At 42.4% G+C, this 24,539-nt stretch overlaps 1 protein-coding gene across 1 annotated transcript; it reads right to left on the minus strand.

Moving 5' to 3' along the window:
• Positions 1-11,376: 11,376 nt before the first annotated feature.
• Positions 11,377-23,776, minus strand: LOC110438304 (uncharacterized). Its single transcript, XM_021469706.3, has 13 exons — positions 23,675-23,776; positions 21,633-21,779; positions 21,367-21,492; positions 20,739-20,882; positions 20,473-20,598; positions 19,690-19,827; positions 19,124-19,267; positions 18,442-18,987; positions 18,204-18,298; positions 18,019-18,069; positions 15,814-16,195; positions 14,902-15,066; positions 11,377-13,486 (listed from the first exon to the last, which is right to left on the minus strand). The coding sequence occupies exons 1-13, from the start codon at positions 23,730-23,732 to the stop codon at positions 13,389-13,391; spliced, it is 2,220 nt and encodes a 739-aa protein (XP_021325381.3). The 5' UTR covers positions 23,733-23,776; the 3' UTR covers positions 11,377-13,388.
• Between the last annotated feature and the right edge of the window lie 763 nt (positions 23,777-24,539).

Consider the following 24,539-nt stretch of genomic DNA (forward strand, 5'->3'; position numbering starts at 1 on the left):
GATTTGAGTTTTGTTGTCAGTAAACTTTCCCAAAATTTTGCTGAACCAACAGAACAGCACTGGAACACAGTAAAACATGTGTTCAGATACCTAAAAGGTACAACAAAACATGAGCTATCTTTCAGGAAAAATGACACACAGAAACTAGGTCTGAAAGTATACAGTGATGCTGATTGGGCATCAGACACACAAGACAGACGTAGTACATCAGGATATTGTGTCAGTCTTAGTGAGGAAAGTTCTTTGATTTCCTGGAAAACAAGAAAACAATCAACGGTTGCATTGTCAACTTGTGAAGCAGAGTACATGTCCTTAGCATCAGCTATACAGGAATGTATCTACCTGAAACAGTTACTCAGAAATATGGACAGGTATCAATATGCACCAACCAAAGTGTGTGAGGACAACCAGGGTACCATAGCACTTGCAAGAAACCCAGTCTGTAGACAAAGGTGCAAACACATTGATATCAAGTATCATTTCATAAGGGAAACTGTAAACGATGGTAAAGTAATCTTGGAATATTGTCCCACTGAGGAAATGATCGCTGATGTCATGACAAAGCCAGCCACTAAGCAGAAACTGAAGAGGTTTTATAGGTATATTTTTGGTACTTGAAGAGTAAATTTTTGTTTACATTATTGATGTAAAAGGAAAAGCCTTATTTGATTTGTTATCTATTTTGAGTGATACAATAAGCTACGAGCGAGTGGGGGTGTTAAAGTACTGGCACTCTTGCTCATTGTATTAATATAATCACTGAAGGGTTCATAATTATGTTTCAGTGTATTATGGTACTGTAGCGATGACGTCATGTTGTTTACGTGCTTTACGACACCACGTTGTACTGTTGTTGTACGGAAGTTTTACCGTCTCGTGTTCATGCTGTACAGAGAGAGCATGTAAAAGTGAGTAATAAAAGACGTTGATAAAAACGAGTCGTTCTGTTTAGTGCTTAAGCTACGCACTCCAAGCTCAACAGACCTTACTTAAAGAAACTGTGCTTTAGAGTGTATAACGCAAGCTTTAGGACAAACTACCGTTATTCCTCTTTAACGGACTGTTATGTTGCCTAGTTACCAGACCTGTCAATCATCTCCTCACGTAATCCTCGGCAGCAGGATAATTTTTCATTCAGAAATTAATGGCCAAACACATCTTTTATAAATTTTACATTGCTGTTCCTGATCAAATACAACGTGAAAAACGTTGTTTAAATAGTTTCCAATATTCAAATATCTTTACCAGGGGCGGACTGGGACAAAAATTCAGCCTTGGCACTGTAGCCACACCAGCCCACATGACCACACCGACACAGCCCCACCGACGGACACGCACATTTACTACTTATATTGGTGTACAGATGGTGAAATAATATAAGCAGTACCATACATGTAATAGATATTTAAACATTTAATATATGTGACTGGAAGAAAAACAACCCGTTTAAAACAAATTCATACATACAGTAAAGCTAAATTAAAATAATTTAAAGTGCGTGTGCTGTCTGTTTATACCATTTGTCTGCTATTTATGATAGGAGTAACGTTCGAGGTTACAGAAGTAACCCTTCGTTCCCGAGGAGGGGAACGGAAGTACCATAGAGTGGATTGATTGAAATCCACGAATGGGAGGATTCGGATCAGAAGCCGCTTGTCTGGAGTGTATTGAACGGGCCAATGAATGAAAATGAAAATGAATGAATGAAATGAATAGTCAAGCAAGCGTGACGCACCCACATCATGGGAAGCGCGGTCCTCCAACGTGTCCCTGGCCCTAATTTATCCAACTTCAACAGAAGTCTTACGGATTTAGATATATATTTTTGGGAAGTCGTGAGCATCTAGATAATTCTAGGAAAATACGACAGTACGTTGGGAAGCGTGCAATCCCAATAGGGAGGACGCTGCGGAGGCCATCCGTTACCCAAGGGGGGATAGATGGCAGAATTTACATATGGACTAGCCCTAAAAAAAGGGGGAGTACGCATAGCAAAAGAGTGGTTAGCCGAGAGGGAACACACGGGTCCGCCCAGGGGGGGGACTTAACCGTGGCGGAATAAGCATATGGGATCGCCTAGTGGGGATCACGCATGGCAGGCACCTATACCCAAAACGCAGGCTGACCAGCGGGCAGACCTACAACGTAGTGGGCCAGCAAGTGACTCCTCCGCTGAGTCAGTGCTGGGGGCCATGGAGGAATCTGCAGGGCTCACCTGACGGGGAACTTTACTGACAGATAAAAGGGCGCACGTATCTCCGTGTTAGGGAAAATGGCGCAGCAAGCGTGTCTCAACACCCTACCGAGTTGTTTCCTCAATCACCAAAGGGTTACCTAATACCCTTGAGGAAACCGGCTCCACTCGCAGATTGTAAAACCTTGCAAATGTGTTGGGTGTCGCCCAGCCCGCAGCTCTACAGATGTCTGTTAGAGAGGCGCCGCGTGTACGCGCCCAAGAGGATGCAACGCTCCGAGTGGAGTGTGCACGCACTCCCGGGGGACACAGCTGACCTCGACTCAAATAGGCGAGTGAAATGGCATCCACAATCCAGTGGGATAATCTTTGTTTCGATATGGCACTTCCCTGCTGCCGACCGCCATAACCGTCAAAGAGCTGCTCAGATGATCTAAAATTCTGAGTACGGTCCACATAAATGCGCAGAGCGCGAACTGGACAAAGTAAAGAAAGGGCTGGGTCTGCCTCCTCCGGGGGCAGCGCTTGCAGGTTCACTACCTGATCTCTAAAGGGGGTGGTAGGAACCTTGGGCACATAACCCGGGCGGGGTCTCAGGATGACGTGAGAGTAATCCGGCCCGAATTCCAGGCACGAGTCACTGACCGAAAATGCCTCCAGGTCCCCGACCCTCTTGATGGAGGCCGACGCAACCAGCAGAGCTTCAGGGACAGAAATCTTAGAGATACTGATTCGAGTGGCTCAAAGTGATCTGCTCGCAAACTCGTGGGAACGAGGGCAAAATCCCAAGAGGGCATGAGAGGGGGGCGAGATGGATTAATTCGCCTAGCACCCCTAAGGAACCGGATGATGAGGTTATGCTTTCCCACGGTGCCGCCAGCTACCGCGTTATGATAAGCGGAGATGGCGGCCACGTAAACCTTGAGAGTGGAGGGCGACAGCCTGCTGTCCAACTTCTCTTGAAGGAAAGAGAGCACAACACTAATCTGGCAGTTTCGGGGGTCTTCTCTGCGAGAGACGCACCATTCAGTGAATAGACTCCACTTCAGGGCGTAGGCGCGCCTCGTGGAGGGGGCTCGAGCCTGAGTGATAGTATTAACCACCGCAGTCGGTAGGTTACCTAAGTCTTCCTCGTGTCTAAGGACCACACGTGGAGGTTCCAAATATCGGGGCGAGGGTGCCAGATGGTGCCCTGTCCCTGAGAGAGTAGGTCCTCTCTCAAAGGGATCCGCCAGGGGAGGGCTGTCGCGAGAGCTCTGATATCCAGGTCCGGTTGGGCCAAAGGGGCACAACTAGCAGAACCTGTTCCTCGTCCTCCCTGACCTTGCACAGTAACTGCGCGAGCAGGCTCACTGGGGGAAACGCATACTTGCGCATGCCCCGAGGCCAGCTGTGGGCCAGTGCATCCGTGCTGAGAGAGCCCTCGGTCAGGAAAAAAAACAACTAGCAATGAGCGTTCTCGGGGAAAGCAAACAGATCGATCTGGGCCTCCCCGAATCACGCCCATATCAGCTGAACAGACTCGGGGTGGAGTCTCCATTCTCCAGGGCGTAACAGCTGTCGTGAGAGCGCATCGGCTGCACGATTGAGCGTGCCTGGAACGTGAATGGCGCGCAGCGATTTCAGCCGCGGGTGACTCCAGAGGAGCAGACGGCGGGCGAACTGAGACATGCGGCGAGAGCGCATACCCCCCAAGCGGTTGATATACGCCGCCGCCGCCGTACTCTCCGTCCTGACCAGCACGTGTTGCCGCTCCAGCACCGATAAAAAGTGGTGGAGAGCGAGGAACACTGCCAACAGCTCTAGGCGATTGATATGCCAATGCAACTGGGTGCCTTTCCACAGGCCCGCAGCCGCAAGTCCCGCGACACACGGCCCCCCAACCCGTGTTGGAAGCATCCGTTGAAACAACAACATGGCTGGACGCCTGTCCTAGAGGCACACCGGCCTCTCCATCTCGGCTGGAGGAACTGGCTCGTTTGCACCCTTCGCCAGGAGGGCAGCAATCTCCTCTCGCAAGACAGGGGCGGATAGGGGGTTGACCCTGGAGAAATACACGCCCGTGAACTGATTGTGCGTATGAGCCACCGCGAGGGGCTGGCCCGCGCTAACCAGGCAGGCAGAGCCCTCGCTAATGGAGTCATCGCTACAATCACTGACATACCAGCGGTGGGGCAGCGCGGAGTGGGTGTGCTGATCCGGGAATCACGAGGGTCCCACGGAAGAGCTGGAGGAGAGCGATTTGCTCTGGCTCCGCACCCTGACTCCGGAGAGGGGGCTGGAGGGCCGAGGGAAGGGAGACCGTCCCCCCAGCGCTTGTGAGCCATTGGCGAAGCACGTAGAATCTGCGAGCCGGAAGGCAGCGCGTCCCGGACTGGCAGAATTTGTGCTGTCACATCCGGGAAAGGGGAAAAGTGCTCTTTGATTGATGTTTTGGTGGCACTGAAAAGTACCGTTGTAATCGGGGCCCCGCCCTCCAGCGGGAAAAGAGCAAGTATCCTCTTCTCCGGATGGCCTGTCTCAGGGACGCTTCGCGGTCCGTTTGCCGGACTTAACGGCGCCCTGGGCAGGGGGGGCTGCCTGCTTTCGAGGTGTACGCCACGCCCGCTTGGCGCTTTTGCTTGGCGGAGGCTCAGGCGGGGGCGGGGCAGCACTCGTTGGCGGGCGCCCTCGGCGAGGAGCAGCGGAGGTGGATGGCTCGGCGGGCGGAGCGGGCTTACGGCCACGCCGATAGATGACATTGCCCATCGAATCCAACTGCTCTTTCACCGCCTTGAATTCCTGGGTGAATTCACCGACACTGTCGCCGAACAGGCCAGCCTTGGATATGGGCGAGTCAAGAAAGCGAACTTTGTCAACATCGCGCATATCAGCCAGGTTTAGCCAGAGGTGGCGTTCCTGAACCACAAGTGTGGACATCGTCCTCCCCAGCAAACACGCGGCGGACTTAGTAGTCCGAAGAGCATAGTCGGTCCCGGTGAGCAGCTCCTGTAATAAGCTTGGGTTAGACCCGCCCTCATGCAGCTCGGCCAGCGCCTGCGCTTGGTAGCGCTGGTAGGTGGCCATCGCGTGCAAAACAGAAGCAGCCTGGCCCGCAGCCTTATAAGCTCTGGCTCCGAGGGAGGCAGACAACCTACAGGCTTTGGACGGGAGGCGGGGCAAACCCCGCCACGTAGAGGCGCCACGCGGACAAAGATTGACCGCGATAGCGCGCTCCATTGACGGGATCGCCTCATACCCCCTGGCAGCTCCGCCGTCAAGGGCGGTGAGGGCGGAGGGACACGCAGCACGGGCAGAGAAAGGTGCCCTCTAAGACTGCGTGAGCCTACTGTGCACTTCCGGGAAGAAGGGGACGAGAGGCTTCGCCTTCTGGTCCTCTACGTAGCACCCATCTAGTCGGTCCTAGTTAGCCGCGATCTTAGCTGTGCAACGGTCATGGCATCGCAATGACGACATGAACCGCCCGCGAGCACCGCATTAACATGCTGGACCCCCAAACATGCAATGCAGTGATCATGTCCATCATCTGGAGCCAGGAAACCCCCGCATCCAGAAACGCACAGTCGGAGCGCCATCCTGAAAAGGACGTGCTGCACGACTGTGTTGCTCTTTTAGGAAAGTTGCAACAATACGCACCGCTCTGGAGGACCGGACCCAAATAACCGCAGGCAAGGGAGAAACCTAGCTCGACCGTCTGCCGCCGCGAAAACCCACTCTGGACCGGGAGACACTCGTTCGCTCTGAAGTGCTGAATAGCAAGAGGAACCCTCATCGACTCACTCAGAAAGGATCTGAAGCGAAAAGGATGGCGTTTGCTCGCTTCAGGTGTGCTTATATGTTGGGATAATTGGCGATGCAGCACACCTGCGCAAGCTTACGCTGCCAATTCATTTTCATTCATTGGCCCGTTCAATACTCTCCAGACAAGCGGCTTCTGATCCGAATCCTCCCATTCGTGGATTTCAATCAATCCACTCTATGGCACTGAAGTTCCCCAACCGAAGGGGAACCTGTGAATGTGTATCACACACACACCTTTACACACAAATGGACATCCAGCACTACGTTCAGCATACTTTTATTCACAAATAACTATACTTGTCATTCTCTGAAGTGTTGTTCTTTATTGCCGCAGTCTATAGCAGGGGTGGGCAAACTCGGTCCTGGAGGGCCGGTGTCCTGCACAGTTTAGCTCCTACTCTAATCAAACACACCTGCTTGTAGATTCTAGTGATCTTGAAGACACTGATTAGCTTGTTCAGGTGTGTTTGACTAGTGTTGGAACAAAACTCTGCAGGGACACCGGCCCTCGAGGATCAAGTTTGCCCATCCCTGGTCTATAGACTATGTTGGCTTCTCCTTGTTTCTATGTTGACAGTAAACACATTGTCTGATTCTACGTCTTCTCATCTGTTTTAACTCTGTAACTCTGCAATTTTAATATGACTGTATTGCTGTCTGAGAGAATACTTGTTACTCACCCTTGCCTGGCTCTTATTGTGTCCATGCTTTTTGCTGGTCTCTGCAGTCACTGTGTCGTCATTATTTGAATCACTGCTTATGCTAGGCTTGACTCATTCTAGTTTTTAATAAATATGTGCTTATGAAACAATTACAGGTGACCTAAAGAATAAATATTAACAATAATGGCCTATTCTACAGTTAAGTTCAAATGTAACTATGTAGACTTAACTAAGTTTTTTGTCATGTGTTCACCTCTACTGTAGAGTTAACTACAAACCCAAAGTACAGTGTGTAACTTTTTTTTTTGTTTTTTTCTACCTCTACCACACTTCTCCCTGTCTCTGCCAGGCCTACAGTAGCATCTTTTCTCACAGCACTGGTATTAACAACACCCTAGTTAATAAACACAGTATAGGATGTAAAGATTGCAGCAAAATGTTACTGACTGCTCTTAACATTTGGCTCTTAACATGTGAATACCAGGGTTTCTGCAGGTTTCTTCAAATCAAATTTAAAACATTTCAAGACCCTTTTAAGACCATTATGAATAAATTTAGACTTATACAGGGCTAAACAAAAAGGATTTTTTTCTAATGGTCTGGTAACTTTGGTAAATAGTTTTTGTATTAATGGAAGAGCATGTAAAGGGATGTGTTGCTTTTTTTTCCCTTCCATGATTAGGGAATTTAATTTGGAGGATTTGCTGAAAATAATGTAACAGCTGTTATAAACTGAATCTCTTTGCAATAAAAAAACTGATTTGGCCAGATTGGGTAGCTTTACTTGGATAGAGGGAAATTAAGAACTGTTTAAAATGATTTAAGACCTACAACACAATATTTCAGTGAACTTAAGACTATTTAAGGCCTAATATTTTGTTTTTTATTTCATTTAAGACATTTTAAGACTTTTTAGGACCCTGCGGAAACCCTGTATACAAATTAATACAATTAAGTAATAACAGTAGCACCAAAAGGAATAGAATATAAAAACAAAAAAGCAGCAATATTTGTGTGTACCAGCAGATTTGTACATTTTTAATCCTTCATGATATATAGTTATATGTGAAATCATGCTGAAGTGTTGCTACTGCTGCATCTCCATTTGAGTGTAAAAGGTGTGTGTGTGTGTGTTTGTGTGTGTGTGTGTGATACACATTCACAGGCTCCTATCATGAGGGTTAATTTATTTTTAAATAGAGCCACAGTGTTAAAAGGGCTCACATGAGCTTCTATTTTGAAGTGTTTCTGGCAATCAGTGATCTCATACCCCTTGTTGATTGTACATGGAAGTGTTTTAGTATCTTTATTTGTATAAGGTTTTTCTGATTCCTTAATTTGTTTATTTTAGTTTGTTGTAGACCACACCAACCCACAATGATACCCAAAGTGATTGTTAGCACTTGCATACTCAGTACTTGTTGGAAACTCTGTGGAAAGAATAAAGAGTCACAATAATTCTGGATAGATTGAATCCCATTTTCCCTGACAATGAGATGATTGTGTACTGTAACCTATGCATGTGTTTAATGTATTATTTTAAAGACTAGCTATGTATTCAGAGTTTACTACAAATGCATAAAGTACTGTGGCTATAGCTTTAGGTTCTTTTGCATGTTAGAATATATTCCTAGTAGCATACAGCAGTCTGTATACCCGAAATCATGTTATCTGCTGATAATGACATATTAAAATGTACGGGAGTTCTACGCTAAGCTTACAACTGTTAAACACAATGTACGTCACTGTCACAAACTGTCAGAAGTAGCGTGAATGGCGAGACATTTACTTGGTATGTTTTAGTATAATGACTTTTAATGACTACATTTTCTGTTTTCTTACCTCCTCCACCGCGCTACTGTCCTCCGACACAGCAGCTGAATATTCGAGAATATTTCAGTAACTTTATGCATTTGGCAGCGTCTGATTTTAGAGCCCTTTTTTGCACTCTTTCTCTGAGTTTCTCGGCACCGCTTTTTCTTTTTACGGTACATCTCTGACAATTAGCTTGTGTGGCACTTATTGTTTGTTTTACATTCTTGCTAGATTTTGATTACATCCGCGTAACCTTAAATTGGGTCGGCCCCTCTCGAAACCAGCCGGCCGTCGCCGATTGGACCAAAAGCTCAACATTTATTATTATTATTATTACTTTTATTATTATTATCATAATATCACTTATGATTCCTTCGATATGATGCAGAATTATATGACTTAAAATGACTTGAATTAAATGACGTAAAAACTTAAAATTGGCAGAGTGTGTGTTGCGAATAAAGTGTTTATTAAATAAAGAGTCAGGTGTCTTTAAAGCTTTGGAAAATGGCTCATAAAAAAGGACGAGAACGTAAATGCTTTGTACAAGTCGCAATTAAAAAGTGATAATGGGAAGAATTCAAACCAGCAGAGCAGAGCTGGGATGAGGAGAGCCAACACAGTTTTGGTTAAAGCCACAAGGGAGCAGAAAAAAAAGTTATGGTGGTAAAGGAGGTTTCCCGAGTGGAGCAGGACTGCTACTTTATAAAGGCTGTTGCACAGGGCAAGCAAGGAGCATGGACCTGCTGGGAGGATGTCTTGAACAGGGCCATATCCTGGGCAGATATTTGGCGAACTCCGCAGTCACGCCTGAGTTTTCTCGTAAGAGCAGCATACGATACCCTCCCCTGCCCCCGTAACCTTTCCCAATGATTTGGATCTGAAGACAAATGCCCCCAATGCGATAAAGCCAATGCAGGCCTGCAACTTATCCTGTCGGGATGCAACGTTGCACTGGCACAGGGCCGTTTTAGACGGTGGCACAACCAGGTGCTAAGAAAGCTGGCAGAACATCTTGAAAAATGCAGAGTACAAGCAAACGCAACATCAGCATGTCCTCTGCCAAATATTAGGTTCCTCAGACCAGGAGAAGGGGGGCATATCACAGGTACAGAGAGAACAAGGTGCCTGCTCATGCCTGGAAAGAGGTGGGAGATGCGCGTTGACTTGGACTCTCAGCTTATCTTTCACTCGGAGATCACACAAACAACTCTAAGACCAGACGCAGTGATTTGGTCAGCAGCGGCTAAGAAGGTTCTGGTGATTGAGCTGACTGTGCCATGGGAGGAGGAAATGGCAGCGGCGCAAGTACTCAGAATTAGCAGCAGAATGCAGAGTCAAGGGTTGGACGGGTACAAACAAAAATATAATTCATATATGTTTCTTGGAAAATAAAAAATCTTTTTAAAAGGAATTTCGTCAGCTATAATTTGTATCTTAATTGTTGTGTATTTGTCGTTGGCCAGTTAACTACTAGTTAAAAAGAATAACGAACAACTTTTGTAGTGAAGTTCTTCAAAACAAGTCCACTATAGGCCTATGCTTCAGTGCCAAAGCACGAGTTGCCGTGAGATTGTGTTGGTTTGGTAAAAAAATAATGTAGCCTAAATAAAATTTAAGTTAAGTATTCACAGTTTCAGAGAAGCCTATATTAAACTGTTAATATTATGACACATTTGAATAAGCAGGACAGGCTTTTAATAGAACAAACTCTGTTGGAAAGATGAGAGCAATGGCGTCTGCAGCCGTACGGCTGTATATTGTGCGTACCAACCATGAGAGGGTGCAAACTAATGCCGCCTATTTATTTATTAAATAATGTAAATTGGTTATTAAACAGTATACACTACAATATATTGAAAAAGTAAAAAAGAATAAGAATAAAAAGGTGGGTTTTAAAGTGTGTATGCATAGTGGGAGATGTAAAAAAAAAAGATATATATATATAATACAGATTAATTAAAATATTTTCTTTAAAGTTTTTTTCTAGATTTTCTTTTTGATATTCTGTCTCTCCATGTTAGAATACATCTACCATTAAAAGTACAGAATGATCATGTCTTTATTAGTGGGCAAACCAACAAAATCAGCAAGGGATCAAATACTTTTTACTCTCACTGTATATCTGTTTGTAGGTGCCGCTGCAATTTCAGACTGATAAACCTTACCTCGTTTACTCAAGTTTATTGAACACAAGTGAAGATATTTTGAAGAATGCTGCTAGCTGGCACTCATCGACTTCTAGTAGCAAAGACAACACTATAGATGTCAATGAGTGCAGCATTCTTCAACATATTTTCACTTGAGTAAAGGATGGCAGATCTTTCATTGTTGGGAGAACTGGGAACACTAGCTAGTTCACTTCACTTATTAGCTAATATTTAAGTGTACTGTGCTGTGTGAATGTAACTCTAGCACAAACTGAAGCATAAGTGTGTTTCCATTACAGTTTCCACAAAACTTTCACAATATTTTCTGAGTGTTGTTAAAAACTGTTGTGAAATGAAGACATTTCCATTCTAACCATTGTTCTGTGGCTAAAGCTCAACATTTGCTGGTCAGAAATTGGGAAATCCCTGGCGCTAGTTCAGTAGATATTACAGTAGGATTACTCAAATCACAGTCAACACACTCTTATATTTCACATTATAGTCACACAAATGGCAGGGCAATGTGCTTTAAACATTACAGGATGCATCAATATTGTTCTATAAAGGCTAAATTGAGTCTGCAGTGTGTAAAACAGATCTTCTCTGTGTTGTTTTGTGTTGTGTTCACACTTATTGTCAGATCAACACACAGATGAAGTAGTTCAGGCATGTTTTGAGTGCATTACAGTCCCGTATCACTACGCTGAAGGATTTGACTTCTGTTAATGCAAGGAGCCGGTGTGATGAACAAAGAGCAGGAGTCAGAGATACAATTTATTGAAGACAATAGTTTACAGTTTGATCAGAAAACAGCTTCAACACACTCCATGGGGTTCGCAGGCCGCTCTGCGTACAGTCTCAATTTCACAGAAATGATAGGAAGAGCAGCACACATGTGGTCAGTGACCAAATCAGATCATCAGGAATTCATACTTCCATTGTTTTCTGACATGATGCTGTTTTCCGCTTCTGCTTCCCACATTGTGCACTTCCTCCTGCGAGTGTCGCTGTCAGAGCTGCGTGCAAATGAGGGCCGGCTGAAGCCTCCCTATTGGCCTATTAGCTCTAGATTGACAGCTTCCTTCTCCAGCCAATCAGGCGAGGAGAAAAGCTGACGTCACTCAAATGACGGCCAATGCGCACAGGCGAGGACAGAGAAGTGTATAATAATTAACAATCGCTCTTAAATAACAATCTGCAGTGATCACACAACAGTGACAGAGAAGAAGAAAGAGGAGAAACTAAATAAACCAAACACAAAGCAAAAAAAAAAACCTTACTTAACCCATAACCCAACCATAACCCAACCCTAACCAAACCCTAACCCAACCATAACCCTAACAAACACCCTAACCATATCCTAACCCTAACCTAACTCTAAAAACAAAAAGTCAAGTGTTTAGGAAAGAAAGAAAGAAAGAAAGAAAGAAAGAAAGAAAGAAAGAAAGAAAGAAAGAAAGAAGTGAGGTTTGTCCTCATTAGTAAAGATGATTACTCCTCTATGTTGTGCATGTCTAACTCTAAACCCTAACCCTGACTGATTATACTTCATTAACGAACACGTTTAACTATCAAACCTTTAACTATCACTAACTTACTCCAATATTTAATGATGTTTCATCAATGAGGACCAAAGATTTTCTCCAAACAAGCACGCACATTATCTAAAGAACACAAGCAGAAATAAGCTAAACATCATCAATAATAAGCTTATTAATATCAATAAACATCTATTAAAGTCATACTCTAAACTACACTTGTGTCCATAACCTATATCTAAATATCCCAGTCTTGACTAAACCGCTGTTATTTAGCAAACGCTGCTGTTCAAAATGTCCCCATTAAACTCCTTCAGCTACTGGTTTAAGTTAAAGCTCATTTGCAGAAATCCAGCGCTCGCTTGGAGAACAAGTGAGAAGAAGAAGAAAGCAGAAAGGTGTGAGCAGCAGCACTAGAAATAATCCTCATCAGATCTGAGAAATCCACCGCTGGGCTAAAATATGTCTGTGGCAGGAGGCTCTTATATCTAGCGTATTCGCCCATATAATCCTGCCCCGCCAGCGCCATCTACACCACCCCATCCTATCTCTGTTAAAGAGAAAACGCCTTCAAAACCGGCCCACGACGCCCCTGTTATATGCGCTTATCTCACTTAAACCTGCCTAAAGTCCCGTTAGAGCTACGACCACTGTCTAAACTAGGCTTTCTGTCTTTATAAAGTATTGACGCACTACAGTAATGATATGCAGACTTTATCTTTTACTATTACTCCTACAGCTAGAGAAATAAAGCACACCAGTATGCTAATAAATCCAGCAGTTTGATTGATTAATCTGTGACTATTTCCCTTAATATGACTATTTACTCTACAGTCAGTGCTAACCCAGTTCAAATAAAACACTACGTCCTGTCTAAACGTCAATCAACCTGCTTTCCTTATTTCAAACTATTAATGCTGTCCTGCCGCAGACACATTCTACCCCAGCTGAGGATTAGCGCTAACACTCAATCTCCGGCGTCGCCTGTGCGCATCGGCCGCCATTAGAGTGACATCAGCTTCCTTCCTCACCAGATTGGCTGGAGGAGGAGCTGTCAGTCTAGAGCTTATGGACGAATGGAGACGCTTCAACAGGCCCTCATTTACATGCAGCTCTGACTGCATCCCTCGCAGGAGGAAGTGCAGAATTTGGGAAGCAGAAGCGGAAAACAACAAATGACAAACGTCAAACAAGGAAGAATGAAACCGTATCCTGCTGCTGATGGCCTCTACGTCATGCTGAACCACTCGTGCTCTAAAATCTCCTCTAAAACAGGTCCTGTTTCAGGGTGGAAACTGTATAACCGCCTCAACAGATCCTGGCACTCTGTGGAAATATTAAAGAGAGAACATGTTAGTCATGGATGCTCTCGATGATGATACAACACAGAGATTTATTCAGTGGTCTGGTGAAATTCTTGATTCTGATTTGCTGGAATGAAATCATTAAATCCAATTTCAGTCAGTTATAATCAGTTCCAGATGAATGCGCCACATGCAAACATTAGCCATAACCATTTCATTGGATGTGTGCTTTATCTGGAGGCAATGGGGATCAACCAAGTCGCAAATACGGTCAGAAATGGATGAGGTAGCTAACACACGTTACTATGAGCTATAATATCAAACACACGACCAAATCGTAACAGACGGAGATTCAGTCAAATCTCCTGCAAAAGTACTTTAACTTGTCTATGAAAATGACCATGGAATAAGTGGGATTATCAATGGATTACTGTTTGCCTTTTGCTTCTGCATTTAAAATCCATGCGGCAATCTACTGACTATACATTACTTGTTTAAAAAAAGATTTTAAATTTAAAGTGAGAGCTTTTATTTAGAGCCATGATGACATATGGAGGCAGTAATGTCCAGCTGTTTCCTGTCCAACTGTTATACATAATATCCTAATAACACATGTTAAGTTTGACGTATACGGCAGGGTTGTACACTAAAGCTGTATTCCATTGTATTTCATAGACAGACATAGAGTTCTGAATGAGTGAAATCAGCTCAACACACCTGTTTACTGTGGTACAAACCACTTTTGTAAAAGTACATTATTTCATGTATTAAATAAATAAAACGCCACTTTTCTCATTCAAAATATGAACATATTAAAGCCGTAGAGGCTAATTTACATATTTCACAATCATATTATAAGTGGAAATAAGAAATGCAACACATAATGTTTACTCTGATGTCACTCGATATTAAAGTGAGTGCACACACTGAGCGCTTCTGTCACCGTTTAACGCTGTGCATGACGGTACGCTTTAGTTAATGACATATGCACTGTGATGAGCTTTATATTTAGAGTTAATTGTGAAATAAACATAGTAAACTGTTTGTTAAGAGTTACATGTTCACTGGAGGAAACAGCTGTGATGATGAGAGGAGCGTTGAGGAAACTGTAGATACATGGGAAACCGACTGCTCCTCCATGACCCATTGGGGTACAAGTGATACAAGTGTTTCTACAGCAAAGAACTGCAAATATGCAGATATTATACCAATCTATTGATAAACACAGCTTCTGCTCTCACTCCACACGGCTGTGCTTTACTGATTAAATGACTAATTAGTTGAAAACAGAAGAGCTGAAGTTTGCTGTCGCTTTCTTATCAAATTTAAAGGGGACTGAGCTGATAATATAGTAGTGAACCATTTAGTGGGGCTGAGTGAAAATAAGTGGCCCAGCGGCACCCATGAGCTGCACCATGTGTAGTGTTGTTTTCTCACCTGCTGACAAACTGGGGTTAAATTGTGGACTTCCATCTCTGGAGAAACAGCCATATCCGTTGACCATGTATGACAGCATTCGTCTAACAGCCCAGACATGCGCTTTAACAGCAGAAAAAATATAGCTGAAGGGTTCCCCCTCCTTTTTACGGTATCTCGTTACTCCTGCAAGTGAGAGATTTTCATGTTAGTAATTCACAATATCTTTGCCTTCCTGACATCAGCATACATGCACAGGAGGTTACAGATGAAGGGTCAGTTCACCCAAAAATGTCATTCTGTTATTAATAACACAGCTTAAACCCCTGAGACCTTCATTCAGCTTCTGAACACAAATGAAGATGTTTTAGAAGAAACGCGAGAGCTCTCTGACCATATATGCCTTCAGTGGTTTAACTGGAAATCATGACTTTATTGAACAGTTTCTTGTCCTCAGTGTCAGTATATTGCGCACACTTAGAAGAGCTCTGTGCAGTGACGTACACCGCTGATGTCCTCCTCTGATTGGAAGAAAGCACAGGCGCATACGAGATGATACATCAGCAGTGCAACTGAGAGCAACATGCGTGAAGGCCTCAGAGCTCTCCTGAACGTGCGCAATATACTGACACTGAGGATGAGAACCTGTTCAATAAAGTCGTTATTTTGGCTTTATGTGGAAATACAAGTATTCTCAGAATCTGACAATGCTCTGATTGATCCACTGAAGTCATATGGTCTGTTTTAAGGATGTTGTGGGTCCGTTTATAGACCTTTGCTGTCTATGGAGACTCAAAGAGCTCTCAGATTTCATCTAAAATGTCTTAATTTGTGTTCAGGGGTTCAGGACGACATGAGAATTTTTCATTACTAAAGCTATCTTCATGTGTGTGAACTTTCCCTTTAATAAGCAGCACTAAAAAGCCAACTCACCCAGAGTGGGGCATCTCCAGCAGCCTTTTGAAACATAAAAACTGTAGCCAAAATCAATCAGCTTGAGCTCCAGGGTCTTTGGATTGACCAGGATGTTTTCTAGATTCATGGACCCATGGAATATGCCATGCTCAATGCAGTGCTGTGCAGCAATAATGAGCTGCACGATCAGCTGCCGGGCAACACTCTCACTCAGGCAACCATTGTTCTCCGTGATGAACTTCCCCAAGGTTATGTACGAGGACGCGTACTCCATGACCAGGTAGTTATTCCTTCCCTCCATGGCGTACTCGTACAGCTCTATGATGTACGGGCAGAGCGGAGGTTTCTTGAGGATCATCATATGACGTGCTTCTGGGATCACATATGTAGAATATCCATCCTAGAGAAAAATCAAGTCAGGAAAAGGTTAGATGTGAGTGTCTCATATATTAATGGCATTGTAATGTGTCAATAGCTGTGTTTCCATCCAAAGATGTTGATTAAACTCATGTGCAAAACTGGCAGATCATATAAAAGAATCAAGCAGCGTTTCCATCAATGAGTCCAAGAGAATTAAATCATCACTGAATTATAAACTGGCGGCAAATATCAGTCAGAGAAATGAGTTTCGCCACAGAAGACCAAGACCAAACACAATGAGCGCGGTAAATGCGGTGACTTTTAGAGACGGGAGCGCAGACAGATGCTCAAGACAGTTCTGGAGGGAATAATAACAGAAGAAGAAGAATACTGAAGCACTGTGATGACAGACTGACGGAGGACTGAGGCTAGAGATGGGTACCGAAACTCTGTACTTTATCAGTATCGCAGCTAAATTATAAAAGATCGAAGTATAGGAAAGCTCTGACGTTAACGGTTCTGCTATCGGTTCTGGAGAATTATTGCTGAGTAAACATTACTAACAGTAGAATAATTAACTGACCAACCTTTTCTAATTTGTGATATTCGTCTGCACAGTGGGAAATCTCACATGAGGAATGCTCATGTTTCTGCCCAATAGTACAACGGCGAGTGCGTCAAGTATAAAAGCCTTCACAGTTCTCGGCTGTGCATTCTTTTACAGGAAAATCTGTATTTATTTGTTTTACATTTATTGGTTTTGCTTTATTTTGCATAAATGTAATAATAAAATTAAGTGTTGTTAATTCTGTTCAATTGTTTTTTTTCCTAAAAATAATACGATTTATAAGAGAACAGTTAAAGTACTAAACTAATAAGTGTTATCAATAAAAGTAGTAATGCCAATAAAACCTTAACGATACCATCCCTAGCAGAGGCCATCTACAATCAACATTTCAAATCTGACAGACACGAGAGCTGCAGACCAACATTAATGACACAAAGACCCTGAACACACATTGATATCATCACATGACCTCTTCTGACACAATCACATGACTTGTTTAATCTCCATGCTAGTGTTTATCAGGTAAAAATGTTCCTGATGCAGTTGATGTACTTTTTTTTCTTCTGGAATAAAGTTTATCCTAGTAAGTTATGCGCATGACAACATGTTTGTGCATCTTGGTGTTTTCAGCATTGTTATTGTGAGAATCCTAAATGTGCATGAAACAGGTGGATGGAAACAGAGCTATGTTCACATATTAACTCAAACTCAACACTACATGTGACCCTGGACCACTACACCAGTCTTTTGTCATGTGGGTTTATTTTTAGGAAAACTCTAAATTCTGACTTTAATTAAAGATTTAGTTTCAGTATATATTTGTGCATTTCCTATCAGTGTAGTATTATTATCATATGTAGTTTACATGGAAATGTGCAGGACTTAGTTTAAGTTATTAACTTTAAAGCTGATTTTCTCAATATTCAGATGTTTTTCACCTTCCAGATGGTCAAACAGCCGCATCTCCATCAAATATTGTTCTAACAAAGCAAACATGATTGAAAAGCTTCTTTACTGATCTTTCAGATGATCCACAAATCTCAGTTTCAGACATTATGACTGGTTTTGTGCTCCGCAGTTCATCTGCAAAAGCTGATAACCCCCATTATTAGAAATGTCCAGAAACTCTTTAATATTCAGTCAAAACAGGATTTCTGGAAATGACTAAACACGTCCAGTTTCAGTCTTTTCCATAAAGCGTGTTGTTTACACTTGCACCCTTCAATACACAACATAAAAACATGACTAAACATGGAGTTCATCACTTCTCTTCAGATATTTGAATGCAAACTTACCACGTGGTACAACTCTCCATAATAATCCTTAATCACAATTTTTATGGCAACCTGCAAAGAAAGCATAAAGTCAAAACTTTTTCAACCAGAGAGATGTCTGATCACACACACGCACACACACACACATACATACACACACGCACACACACACACACACACAAACACACAAATGAAGTGAATGTTACCTTCTGGCCGTCAGATTTCCGTGTAGCCAAATAGACAGTGCCATGGCGTCCCTCTCCCAGCTTCTCTCCAAGCACATATCTGTCAAGTAAAGATCCTGAAGAGAAATACATCACATTTATGACATTGCTCACTCCTGTGACTCTTCTGCTCTAATCTAATAGTGAGAAAATTCTGTAAAACTCTGAAAAATAATACAAAACCCTGCAGATTAGACAGAAAACATGACAGAAGACGAACCTGAGCTGCTGTCTTTAACTGAACTGCTGTCTTCAACTGATCTGCTGTCTTTAGCTGATCTGCTGTCTTCAACTGATCTGCTGCCTTCAACTGATCTGCTGTCTTCAACTGATCTGCTGTCTTCAGCTGATCTGCTGTCTTTAGCTGATCTGCTGTCTTCAACTGATCTGCTGCCTTCAACTGATCTGCTGTCTTCAACTGATCTGCTGTCTTCAGCTGATCTGCTGTCTTTAGCTGATCTGCTGTCTTCAACTGATCTGCTGTCTTCAACTGATCTGCTGTCTTCAACTGATCTGCTGTCTTCAGCTGAGCTGCTGTCTTCAGCTGAGCTGCTGTCTTCAGCTGAGCTGCTGTCTTCAGCTGAGCTGCTGTCTTCAGCTGAGCTGCTGTCTTCAACTGAGCTGCTGTTTTCTGCTGCAGTTTTCCCACTGCTGCTGCCGCCATGTTGGATCTGTGCTGTTTTCATTCGTTTTGCAGCAACTGTGTCTTGATTTCTGCTGTCCTGATCCAGAAATCCAGCCTTTCTCTTCTGTCCTCTTGGAACTTCTGTGGATTACAGTCAATAATGAATTATTAATAATCGGTTATTTCAATATTGGCATTTATTTTACTCTGGGATTTAACAAATGGCAGCAGTGCTCCAGTTTTCCAGTATTTCTTCAGTCATAAAGAGTGGACTGACCTGAGCTGGACGCCTCTGTGTCGGCATCTACACTTGTGTTCTCCTGCTCTGCAACTCTGATGCGTTTCCGGCGGGCAGATGGTTTGCCTCCACCAGAAACACTCTGAAAAGCATCATCTGCTTTCCGCTTCTCTCCTCTTCCTCCTTATGTGGATGACAACACAATGAACAATACACTCTTCAATTAATCAATCATGTTTTATTACTTCATGGCAGATTTCTGTTGTGCTATCTGAGGATTCAAATATCTAAATATGGAGAAAATCACATTTAAGAGAGTAAAAGATCATTGAAACAATAAAATAAGCTGAATTAATTCACTGCATTAGCGGATTAGAGCGCACATTCATAGTTTTCTTAGTTTAGTTTATTTTTCATAGTTTAGTTCCTGTGACTAAAATAACTCAAAACAAATGTTCAGATAATATGACAGCTTGAAAAATGTTAAATAAAACCAACATCACAGAAATTTTGATCAAATCGTGAATCAGGATATCCCTTAAAATATTGTGATATCATCATATATGTCCATATGGCGCCCCTACAGCTTCCTAAAGCACACTGACCTGAGCTGCTGTCTTCTGCTGCAGTTTTCCCGCCACTGCTGCTGCCGCCATTTTGGATATGTGCTGTTTTCACTCGTTTTGCAGCAGCTGTGTTCTGATCCAGACATCTAGCCTTCCTCTTCTGTGCTCTTGGAGCTTCTGTGGATTACAGTAAACAATGCATTATTAATGCTCAGTTCTTTCATTGATTGGCATTTATTGTATTTGGGGATCTGTTCAAATGGCAGCAGTGCTACTAGTTTCCAGATGTTTTGTCATGAAGCACTACTGAGAAATACTTTGCACAATACTGCATCGTTCACAGTTTTAAAGGCACAATATATGCATTATGGGATAGAGTAGCGTCCACTGGATGCCCACTTCCGAATCTCTCCAGTAGTAGTAGGTCATCCGGGTACTTCTCACATGCTGTTTGTCAAATACTGTGAATTTAGACATACTACTCGGCTCACGTACTGTCTTAATGTACTGTTTAGTATGGAAGTGTGTGATTTTAGACACAGCCAGTGTGTGTGTTCATGCTAATGACGTCACACATCCTCTATTTCTGCTCTGTTTGTCTAGCGAGGTTTTAATATGTTTGTGTTTTATTTGACTGCACAGAGCAGCATTATAACAGAAGCCTGAAATGTAAAACAGCACACCTGATCACGAGCTGAAGAACCAGACGCGGTGGACTGTGGCATAATAAAAGCTCTGCTGCTTTGTGTCGTCGTGCACTGTGCCTTTAAGCTGACAAATATATGCTCATACAACTGTAGAAGAGTGTGACGGGAGACTGACCTGAGCTGCTGTTCTCATCGCTGGACGTCTCTGCAGCTTTGATGCGTTTCCGCAGAGCGTATGGTTTGACTCCATCAGAATCACTCTGCAAACCATCATCCGCTTTCCTCTTCACTCCTCTTCCTCCTGATGTGGATTACAGTCAATAATGAATTATTAATGATCGATTATTTCATTAATTGCCATTTATTTTACTCTGGGATTTAACAAATGGCAGCAGTGCTCCAGTTTTCCAGTATTTCTCCAGTCATAAAGAGTGGACTGACCTGAGCTGGACGCCTCTGTGTCGGCGTCTACACTTGTGTTCTCCAGCTCTGCAACTTTGATGCGTTTCTGGTGGGCAGATGGTTTGCCTCCACCAGAAACACTCTGAAAAGCATCATCTGCTTTCCGCTTCTCTCCTCTTCCTCCTAATGTGGATGACAACACAATGAACAATACACTCTTAATCTAAACAATCATTTATTTTTTTATGCCAGTAATGAAGCTTTTCAACTCTGAAAACTGGACTGACACAGTTTCAATTTACTACAACTTCTATGTTAAGCTGCTTTGACACAATCTACATTGTAGAAAATAGTTTGGACTGTGGGGGAACCCGGAGCACCCGGAGGAAACCCACGCCAACACGGGGAGAACATGCAAACTCCACACAGAAACACCAACTGACTCAGCCGAGGTTTGAACCAGCGACCTTCTATCTGTGAGGCGAACATGCTACCCACTGCAACACCGCGTCGCCCTATTTAAATGATTTTTTGGCACAGATAAAAGTGGATAATTTTCACACATACAGTGTATTTCTGCCATTGCTTTAGCAGCTAACTGATTATGTATTATGAATTTTAAGTGATGAAACTGTAGAAAAGTGTGATTCTGTAACGGGAAACTGACCTGAGCTGCTGTTCTCATCGCTGGACGTCTCTGCAGCTCTGATGCGTTTCCGCGGAGCATATGGTTTGACTCCGTCAGAAACACTCTGCAAATCATCATCCGCTTTCCTCTTCACTCCTCTTCCTCCTGATGTGGATTACAGTCAATAATGAATTATTAATAATCAGTTATTTCAATAATTGCCATTTATTTTACTCTGGGATTTAACAAATGGCAGCAGTGCTCCAGTTTTCCAGTATTTCTCCAGTCATAAAGAGTGGACTGACCTGAGCTGGACGCCTCTGTGTCGGCGCCCACTCTTATGTTCTTCCGATCTGCAACTTTGATGCGTATCCGTAGAGAATATGGTTTACCTTCACCTAAAACACTGTGAAAAGCATCATCCTCTTTCCACTTCTCTCCTTCACCTTTAACTGTGGATTAAAACACAACAAACATTAAACTCTTAATCTAAATCATGATTTTTATTGTCATTAATTCATAAAAAATACAAACATTGACAAAATCACTTTTTAAATTGTCAAATTAAGTTCTTAGCGGTGCAGATTATAAACATCAAACACTGAGTTTTTATACATTTACAGCGGCAGGTCTGTAAATAATCTTCATGAAACATGATCATAATATTCTCCTGCTTTTGTCATATTTCAGGCCCGTAGCCAGAGTGGGGGGTTTGGCTGGTTTGAAAGACCCACATCTCAATGGAAAAGGTGCAGGATTTGTCCAATACATGAGCTCATTTGTCCTATTTTGGCTGCTACATCACCATAAATTGTGAAAATAACCTGTTGAAAAATGCTTTAAGACTGCAAAAATGTCCACATTTTGAGAAAAAAAGAGCCACCCCTTTCACCAGGCTGGCTACGGGCCTGTATTTGTAATGTAGTTTGGCTATTGCAAACATAAGACCTGGGTCCTGAGTCACATTTTTGTACAATTGAATAGTCATTTATTATTAGTATAGCTGTTAGTGTATTAAAATGAACATTTTCACTATTATACATTATAAATCAGGCCCGTAGCCAGGGGGCGTTAAAGTGGTTTGAAAGACCCCTCGTCGCTGACATATGATCCAGAATTGTCCCAAGCATGAGCTCTTAATAAAAGTAAATTAATATTATGCTTTAGAAGGCCGAATTCTGGCTGAAGAAAGTTGAATGTGCTGATCAGTTTATAATTTTCCCAAAGATGACAGACGACCATTTCTCATTTAACTCTTTTTAAAAGTTACATATAATATCCTCTTAAGGCTCAAGGTGTTTTTACATGCATTTTTTTATTTCTCTTTGCTTTTTGGGCTTAATGGAACCTAATTAGAATAAACATCTAAGTATCATCTTTTGATATGATGTACTTTTAGAGAAACCTGATGTCCATATATGTGGACTCGTGGTCTAAATTTACATAAACACTTTCTCCTGACTGTTTTTAATGCATATATAACATAGAAAAATGACTCTCAGAGAGTAAAAACAACATTTTTTCCCATTTTGGACAGTTCAAAAATAGGGTTTGGGACATTTCATATGCTGCAAAACAGTTGCAGGATGACACTGTATGTCTGAAACAAAATATAAAACATTCAAAGTATTTTAAACAGCCACCTAAGAGCTAAAATGTGCTGTCTATGACTGTGGCCACACAAGCCCCAAAAGGTTATAATAAATTTGTATTTTTAAAATAATATTTTTATCATACTTCTTCATTCGATTTATTTAGCAAATGCTTTTGGTACCTCAAAAAGTGCTATTATGATGACCATCCATCAAGCTGATCCAGCTCAAAATAGTGCTTGAAATGTCACTAAAGTGCAGTATTATAATCTCATTATTAAGAGAAACATAAGGCTAATAACTGTAAAAGGTCTACATTTAGAGAAAAGAAAGCCCCATTTCCCCCAGGCTAGCTAAAGGCCTGTATATCATTATATATTCATTAGGAAGAGTTTGACTCTGACTCAAGAAAGACTTAGTAGGTTATCTGCATTTTACTCTGGTGTTTTATAGTATTAGACTGATGTTGTTCTCTAAAACACTGCATCTGCATTTATATTCACTACCGTACCGTCAGGTTATCGACTTATGATCGCCATATTTTGGCTAAACAGCAGCACCTGAATGTACACACAAACGGTTAAAAGCGACCGTCTGATGCGCTCACGGCAGTGTAATATTGCATGGTTGTATTTATTAATCCAAAATAAGTACACAAGTTATTTTAGAGTGTAAAAATAGAGTTTTAGTATCAAAAATCTGACATATAAAACAGGCAAATACAAAACACATGTGTTCTTAGTGTCTGGACTTACCCATCACGGTCTTAAAACTTTCCATTTCCGCTAGAATCTTGAAAGGTCTTGTAGACATCGTCTGAAATCTTTCAACTGTTTTGCTCGATGTGTTTATCGACCGAGAGCAACTTTCACAATCAACCTTCATTTCTGGTTCCAGCAGATTACTGAAGCTGAGTTTGTGCTTGTCTGCAGACTCTCTACAACCGTTAGAACGCGTTCTGCTGTTGCTAAGCAACGAGTCATCTTTCCTGAGGGTCTGTGACCTTTACCCTATAAAGCAGCGCGTATTATCTTTAATACACAAGTTTCTAAGATCTGTATATTATAAACCTGATCACTCTTTTGATTGAAAGCCTGTTGTATATAGTCTGATACGTGTATTTTGCCCTCTTGTGGATTTTCATGACACTGCAGGCAGTGGAAGAGCTTTTTTGACCTTTTCAAAATGGCGGCGCTCATTGAATTGCTTGCAGGCGTTTTGTCAATCAATCAATATATGTGTATTTTAGGTGTCAAAAAGAAAAGAGGGAGAAAATAGAAAAATAAAGTGTTTTGAAAACATCATCAACATAATAATGGATAGAATTAAAGTGGTTAAGGGAAGATGAGGATAGGGTTGCCACCTGTCCCTTAAAATACGGAATCGTCCCGTTTTGAATCAATACAGGACGGGTTCTGTCCATACCTGTGAACCCTCCCGTTTTTCCCGGGATTCTCCCGTATTTTACAGTTCTTGCTCTAAAACGCGAGTCTTCTGTGCTTTCACTTTGTTTAGGAATGAAAACACTTATAAATAAATATTAAAAACGGCGCGATTCCATTTCCTTTTGATTACAGGTGCCGTCGCTCATCCTATACAATCCTCACAACAGTCATATAA

This window comes from Danio rerio, chromosome 22, assembly GCF_049306965.1.
Source record: "Danio rerio strain Tuebingen ecotype United States chromosome 22, GRCz12tu, whole genome shotgun sequence".
Taxonomy (NCBI): domain Eukaryota; kingdom Metazoa; phylum Chordata; class Actinopteri; order Cypriniformes; family Danionidae; genus Danio; species Danio rerio.